Source organism: Echiichthys vipera (assembly GCF_963691815.1).
Source record: "Echiichthys vipera genome assembly, chromosome: 3".
Lineage (NCBI taxonomy): Eukaryota > Metazoa > Chordata > Actinopteri > Perciformes > Trachinidae > Echiichthys > Echiichthys vipera.
The window spans coordinates 4,386,075-4,394,461 of NC_139828.1; the positions used below are offsets into that span (position 1 = coordinate 4,386,075).

At 44.0% G+C, this 8,387-nt stretch overlaps 1 protein-coding gene across 1 annotated transcript in view; it reads right to left on the bottom strand.

Annotated features, from left to right (window-relative positions):
* The window catches only part of gmds (GDP-mannose 4,6-dehydratase), a 189,605-nt gene extending 184,404 nt beyond the window's left edge, over nucleotides 1-5,201 (bottom strand). The window contains exon 1 of the mRNA XM_083940494.1: nucleotides 4,968-5,201. Within this exon, the coding sequence (XP_083796620.1) occupies nucleotides 4,968-5,066 (99 nt within the window). The 5' untranslated portion in view covers nucleotides 5,067-5,201. The remainder of the gene's footprint in view (nucleotides 1-4,967) is intronic.
* Between the last annotated feature and the right edge of the window lie 3,186 nt (nucleotides 5,202-8,387).

Consider the following 8,387-nt stretch of genomic DNA (forward strand, 5'->3'; position numbering starts at 1 on the left):
TGACAATAAAACAGACATCAGAGATGGAGGCGCATCAGCTGCCTTAATTCTGATTGTAATGAATTAAATTTCTTTGCTGTTTACATGATGAACTACTCATAATAATTCTAGGTATTGCAACATTTTTGGTGACAAAGTTCTTCCTCTTGTGTCATGAGGATGGATGAAGGATGTTACCTTCAGGACCGACTACATCTGCTAATTATGTTTTGAGTTGGTCTAAAAACATGCATTTTAATTGATAATTAAAAGGGAAAGATCATAAACATAATTTCCAAGAGCCCAAGTTGACTCATGGAAAAATTCAAAACCCAAAGATATTCAGTTTGCTATCAGTGGAGACGAAAGAGAAGTTTGGGCATTTAAACGTATTTGTGCATAATTAACAGTGTGCTCAAATGAGTTCACTTAACAGTAAGTACAAATACAATGTAGCAAACATCAATAAACACTAAGAACACAGTTACTGTCATCCCTATAGCCAAAGAGAAGAGAAGAGGGGGGGTAACACAAACCCAAGCAGTATGAGTTTAGTACCCCCTGCTGGTGGAACGGTAAATTATTATTGGGGCCTTCACCGATAGTATCACAGCGGCTGCTCTGTGACCTTTAATACTTTAGTTAGGTTAGATCACCTGTCCAACACTGAGGAAGAGGAAAATGACTATGTCTATGGGTGGGTGTGTGTGTGTGTGTGTGTGTGTGTGTGTGTGTGTGTGTGTGTGTGTGTGTGTGTGTGTGTGTGTGTGTGTGTGTGTGTGTGTGTGTGTGTGTGTGTGTGTGTGTGTGTGTGTGTGTGTGTGTGTGAGTGTGTGTGTGTGTGTGTGCCTGGAGGCATCACGCATGTATTTACACATGACCGTAGGTGTCATTGTGTGTAAACTACAAATTAATCACTTTAATGGTGCTTTCATTAGACCGCAAGGAAAAAGCTGCCAGGCATGCCGCTGATCTGCAATTAGGCCTGATATGGTTTAACGACACTGTAATTGCAGACCACAATACAGACAAGCATGTGAGCACGCACACACACAAACACACACACACACACACACTAGTAAGTAGGAACACTTGGTGTGCAGCCCAAATCTCTCCCTTTCGACTCCAGGACCAGCTCAAATAAATTAAATAAAGAAAGCTTCTGGTATCAATATGACTTCCTGCATTATAAATCTGGATTTCTAATTCTTATCCATGTGTCACTGCAGCTGAGCTTACATCTCTCCCTGTCTACAAGTTATCAGACTTCATTCAGATGAGGAATCAGTCTTGAAGGAGCCATCAGCATTACTATTATGAGCAACAGAGGAGATTCTATCCTGTGCTGCTTTAACAGTGGAGTCGGTGGAAGGAAAGCGAGGGAGGAATAAGAAAAGTGTATCAAACGTCAGCAGAAAGGATGAAGAAAAAGAGGCTCGTAGGATGAGCATCGAACCGCCTCGAGGGGTCGTATCGCAGCGCTGTTTTCCCAAAGCGTAGGAGCAGGAGAAAGACGTGTGAACCTCAGCGCCAAAGTAAAGTTTTGGTGTCGGACGCAGAGGCCGGACCCCTCCTCTTCATAACCCCGGATCGTAAAACAGCTCTATCAGCCAGAGCCCCTGCTTGGCTCTGCAGCTCTGCCTTGGCACTCAGGTGGTCTCCCATACCTCACAGCCTCTCACCCCGATACTTCACACTGTGACAGCAGTCAGAAATATTCAGACAGAGCAGCATGCTGCCTTTTAATTTATGAACAGTAGTTAGCCAGCCGATTTATGGCATCACCGTGACCCTGACACCCCGGCTAGTGACTTGTGAGATGGTCTAACCAGATGCCTGCCTGCCTCCAGCATGGGCTCTCAGTATTCAACAGTATCCCCATGACCGGCGGTACGTACGTGAATTAACACTGTTATTCTTTCTGTTACGTTAAAGAGGGTGAGGGGAGAAGGAGCCTTGGAAAACGCTGCTTGACAAAGGAAAAAATGACTTTCCAAGGCCTCTGATAGTTAGGGGGATAGGGCTGCGATGTGGGAACAGTCAACTGACAACTTTTACCTCAAACCATTAAACATTCCCCGAGTCTCGGCTTATTCCCTGCTGCTTATTTGTTCTATTTTTATTTGGAAATTAACTCCCACAGTGCTCTTCATCTGCTGCTCACACTACCAGACGTTTCAAATAGGTCGTCTGTGAAAGCAGCTTGTTACGTCTACGCCTGGACCTCCAGTGGCCGTATTTATGGCGGGAGCACAGGAGGAAGTCAGGTGGTGACGTCTAACATAGGGCCCGACCATTTCTAAGTCATAAGTCAAACGAGAAAAGGTCCACGTAGGGAGGAGACTGAGGTGGGTCAAACAAGTCACCCATAAGGATGCTGTTTGTGTCCCGTTTGAAGCCTAAATAGACTTTTTTTTAAGTTCATCTCCCTCTAATCTCATCTCATCTCATCTTCAGCCTCTTATCCGGGGTCGGGTCGCGGGGGCAGCAGCTTTAGCAGGGGACCCCAAACTTCCCTTTCCCGGGCCACATTAACCAGCTCTAACTGGGGGATCCTGAGGCGTTCCCAGGCCAGTGTGGAGATCTAATCTCTCCACCTGGTCCTGGGTCTTCCCCGAGGCCTCCTCCCAGCTGGACGTGCCTGGAACACCTCCCTAGGGAGGCGCCCAGGGTTCATCCTTACCAGATGATCCTGAACCACCTCAACTGGCTCCTTTCAACACAAAGGAGCAGCGGCTCTACTCCGAGTTCCTCACGGATGCTGAACTTCTCACCCTCTCTCTAAGGGAGACTCCAGACCCCCTCCTGAGGAAACACATTTCGGCCGCTTGTACCCGCGACCTGGTTCTTCGGTCATATCATAATAACCAAATATTCAATTATCATACCTACATGTTCTTACAGTTACATTCACATCTCCACACACACACACACACACACACGGATGTTTATCCTTTTGCCACAAATTTAAATAGTGTGTAATCTAGTTTGACTTGTTGATCCAGACTGACTGAATTTTTAGTGATGCCATAACAAGTGCAATAGACACAATCGTCTATCATAGCTTATTCAATTAGATTTAAAGTCAAAATATCACATTGGAATATCTGCCAAATACCTGACAAATAGCTTGTAAATCCCATATTGCAACATCGCTCTCAATAATGTAATAAACCTAGACTGTGCTGATGCAGCAGTGTTTTTTTGCCTTAAATGCTGGATCAGGTATCGGCGAGTACGTGTGTGAATGCAATGTTTCGATATCACGTAACTCAACCCTGACTATGTTTCATCCTTGTCTTTAACCATAATACTGTACGGACTTGGCGTGTTTGACTTTCAGGGTGAGTTTGAAATGATTTATGGGTCCCTTATCGATTCCTATTGTAAACATGATGATGACACAACTCCCCGACCTCCAGGGAAAGAAACTACACCAAACAAAGCCGGGTAGAGTAAGAGTAACGTGATAGCAAACAAGCTTTGACAACATCATCACTAACGGTGTGATTAAACCATCCACCGCCGATGTTCAGGTCGTTCACTTTGTACATAAAAACCAGTTAGGCCAGTTTTGCCATGCTACCGCTCCTCTCTGCTCCGGATGTTTGTTCAGGTTATGATCCATTAGGAAATGTACTTTTAGTGACTTAAGCATGACAAATGTTTCCCACCACCGCAGCAGCATGCAGCCTGGTACCTGCCTTGCCATAACAGGGACAGAACTGTGTCCGTAGCGCAAATGACAATAACATTACTCCATTAAGGGCATCACCAAGTTTGCCAGAGACCACACATGACACACTTATACATGACATCAAATGGGTAACTCTGACACTCACATGTACGTAAACTGTCAAACAGATGATTATATTAATTCATTTTGGCCCACACATCAAATATGGTCGAGGTCACGAGCAAACTGTCAGGGACTCTCATTCAAACAAACCAACAAATTAAAAAAAAAAAAAAAAAAAATCATCATGATGTAAATATACTTCTGATGGACTTATGCCAAAGAAGAGCAATATGCCAAAATTAATATCCTATATTATTATATATTATTTATATATTATTTAAATAAACTGCCGTCCTATAACTTTCAAAAATTAGATCTCAATTCATATTTTTGATTGATTTTGAAACAATATCAAATGTTAAACTATTTTTTTTTTAACAGATTAGGTGAACCATTGAGTGTGTGTGTGTGTGTGCGTGTGTGTGTGTGTGTGTGTGTGTGTGTGTGTGTGTGTGTGTGTGTGTGTGTGTGTGTGTGTGTGTGTGTGTGTGTGTGTGGGTGTTCATGATGGTGTTAAAATGTGTGTAAATTTTATCTTATTTATGATCTTGTATTCCTGCACTAACGTCTTGTACTTGTTTGTTTGTGAATCCTGTTGTTTCTTGTGCCAACATATTGACAATTTGTAGGTATTTGACAAGTGAATGTACATTTGTAAAAGAAAAAATAATAATAATAATAATAATAAAAAACTGTAAATAAAAACCTAAAAATACACCCAAATATCAAACAGTCTTCTTACTGTACATATTTAGTCTTGTTGTATGGCTTTATGGTTTGAACTCGTGTCCTGTACTTTCCTTTTTTATTTAATTATTTTCTATTTTTCCTTTAATTTTTATAGTTTTTTGTTTGTGAATATTGTTGTTTATTGTGCCAAGTTTTGACAATTTGAATTTGACGTTATTTGCCAAGTGTATATTTTTTAAAAACCGTCAAAAAATATATATTTTTAATTTTATTTTTAACATTTTTTTGCATTAACTGTTTTTCAAATTAACACATGACAATAAAAACAGAGGTAAACGACATGTAATATAGAGTTTCAGGGGGAAAGGAGATTTAACGGTGACAGAGTGAAGTTTTGATACAAACAAACGTCTCCCGTTAAAAACCGTTAGCAGCCGTTAGGATGTGTAGCAGTGTAGCTACATGCTACCGGCGGCGGGGGGGCGACTGTTGACGTTACCTGTCCGGTGATGCCGGTGATAACGGCCACCTTCCTCCCCTTCCTCAGCTCTCCGTTCGCCGCGGAGCTAACGTTAGCAGGCTCGGAGCACAGGGCCATGTCTTCAGAGTCTGCTGCCGCCACACCGACAGAAAGAACCGGATAAAAAAACACAACAACAACCGTCTGTTCGCTGTGTGTTTACAGGTGAGAGCTACCGACGGACGAGCCTCCTCAGCATCCGTTACAACCAAAACAAACGCCGTTACAAAGCGCGCTACGTAGCAGGAAGCGGCCGCGGGCTCAGCCAATGGGAAGAGAGCAAGTGTGAGCAGCAGAGGAGGCTCCGTTAAAGAGGGTCCGGGCGGGCTGCGGGGCTGCGGGGCGGTGAGCGCAGCGCCGCCTGCAGGACGGAAGGAGAACGGCAGCTTCCTATTAAATTCATCATTCATGGACAGGGGTGCAGATCTGATGTCAGGATTGGGGGAGGGGGGGGGGGCACAGCATTTTTATTTATTTTTTTGCCCGTATGCACCCATGCCACCATAAATCACAGCTTTGTAGAGGCTTGTCACTCTACAAGAAAGGCCGGATAATTTCAATTTTATTTACAGTGCCAAATCATAACAAAAGTAATCTCAGGACACTTTACAGAGTAGGTAAAAACCCAACAATTCCCCCGCGTTGAAAACCTTCCCTATAACAGGCAAGACCGTCGGACAGACCCAGCTCTGTGGAGGACGGACATCTGTCTGCACCGGAGAGAGGAAGAAAAGAAGAAAAAACGGACAGATAGACAGACCGAGACAAAGACAGACACAAAGACAGAGACAGACACACTTCCAGTACCTATTATAATATCTACAGTAATGTGATTATGACTTATATGTTATGGCGGTTAATACAGTAGAAACAAGCACAGCTGAGGTTATAGATTATAATAGCAGCAGGAAGCGTCATGCAGGACCACGGCAGCAGGCACCACCATGATCAGCAGAGAACACAGGAGTTGCTGCGACTATCGCTGCTTTGATCGATTAGTTTGTTTGGCAGGTTTATAGAATATACAACAATACGCAGCGTGCAGTTTAGCAGCAGATTAAAATAAAATAAGTACAAACTAAATAAGTGATAAGGAACGATAAGTGATAACAGTGTTAAAGTGTAGCAGCATTTCTGACTGAACTAAGTTACAGAACAACTCAATACAGTGATGCAGTGATGATATAAAGTGATATAAAGTGACTAAGCTTCTGAGGCAGCGACAGACCAGCAGCTCCTGTGTTCTGCGAGGTAAAATTACAGTTTTTTTCAATGGAGTCTGGTGGCTTTGACGAGAGCGGAGAACGGCTTCAGTTCCCCTCTTCTTAACTGAAACAGGTCTGAAAACATTCAATACTGTAGGTAATACACTGACACTGACTAAGATAAGTACCTCTTACAACCCCACTTCAAAATACCCAAACTATCCCTTTAAATGTGAACGAATACATCCCACATCTTAGTTTCACGAAGTGTGAAAAAAGATGTTTTTCTAACTTTATTTCAGGTTGTAATCGAAGAGAGAAAAAAAAATCAGGGTTGGAGTTGTTACATGTGTTACTGTCGGTGTCAGTGCGCCAAACTAAACAGGGGCCGAACTTGATATATTGACCCTGATTTCATGATGAATTCATTTCACGTCACTTGAGGCGCTGTCTTACCAGGAGCGATCAAACACTCGGAGCAACTCCTAATCTCTTATTATTCTTGTACATATGAGCGCGTACGGCAACATCTGCTCCAGCTGAGAGCATCAGTAGCTCTGTGAAAAAGCCCTCTCTCGCCGCTCGACTCCCCGCGGTGCACGGCGTGATGGGAGGTGTGATTTCATTACGATCTAAAGTAAACATGAAAAAATAAAGTGCCCGGGGTCCTGAGAAGCTCAGCGGTGTGCTCGTCCACCCCTGCCTGATCAAAAGAGAACAACACACAGCTCCGTTACAGCTCGGGGGGCTCTCGTTCTTCTCTTCTCTTGTTTGGACGGCAGGTGTCTCGCTGTGTGCTGCGAGGTATTTGACTCTGACTGTGTGTCCACTGCTGTGCAGGAGCCTTCATCCTTCACGTGTGTTGAGTGGGAACACTAAAGAGTGCAGGGTTAGCAAGAGATGGAGAGATCGGCCGAGTCGTTACACTTTTGTTCTTCGGGAGGATCCGAGTTTACGCCCCCTCATGGCATTCACCCACACCCACTGACGAGTCTGTGATTGAATCCACAAACAAACGGCGGAAAAGTAGGTTTCCAAAACGGCTCTGTACCAAAAACAAAGAAGAAAAAAGGAAGAAGAAAAGAAAAATGGCTCCTCTTCGTCTTGTATTTGTGCAAAATTCTGTAGGCTATATGAGACACAAAGGGCGCACTCACACTGTCCATCTGTACCGTGCCCAAGCACGTTTCACGGCTAAAGTCTAGTTTGTTTGACCAGTGTGAGTGCAACCGTACAGCGCCTAGGAACGGTACGGTGGCCGTCCACGGACTGTTTGGGAGAGGCCTACGGCGGTTCTGAGGTCATTTCCTGTGCGCCTGTTGGGACAGGGAAAGAAGGAGGGACCATGCGCGGACATTTAAAACAATGGCGGTGAAAGGTTCACGTTGGTGTGATGCGGAGGTGGAGTGTTTACTGCAGATTTGGTCGATGAAAAGATTCAAAAACAGTCGACAAGACGCACAAAAACTCCGAGGTCTACGGAAAGATCTGGAAACAAAGCCACGCATCGCCATGACGTCATCAATGCGTGTGACGTGTTACGGCGTGATGACGTATAGGCAGCAAGAAGCATTCGCCGAGGCCCAGGTAGTGTGAGTACAAACGGGCCTGGGCCGCGGGGGGAGAGGCTAAAGTCGGATCAACAGTCCATTTGCCCTCACGAGGCTGAGCTGACCCTCTGGAGAGGAGAAAAAAAGTTTAATTTTCGCTGTTGAGGTTGAAAAGATACAAGTTGCGCATAAAGTTAGACCAAATGAAATCATCACATCATTTAAAACAAACTCTGAATGTCGTTGCATGTCCCTGCTTGTTTGAATATGCTTGTTCCCCATTATCTTTCTTCCATTACTACAGAACAGAAAGCCTGAGTCTCTGTGTGTGTAACTGAAATAAACAGAGATGGGGTTGTGCAATGATCTGTGTTAACTAAAGTGATTTTGGTTTCCCACAGCACCTCACTTGCTTCGCAGGTCTGATTTACACGGAGATCACTTTGGGACAGCAGCGGCCTGGTGTATTTGAAAAGTCATCTCGGTCAGTGTTTCTCAGTGGGAAGCTGACTGAAATATATGATATAATAATAACAGATATATGATATGATATGATGACCTCATATCCCCCTCAAAGGTTTCATGCTTTGACCCACTACATCAGTTGTCTCTACGCTCTCTTTGTCCCTCCGAAACAGGCAATA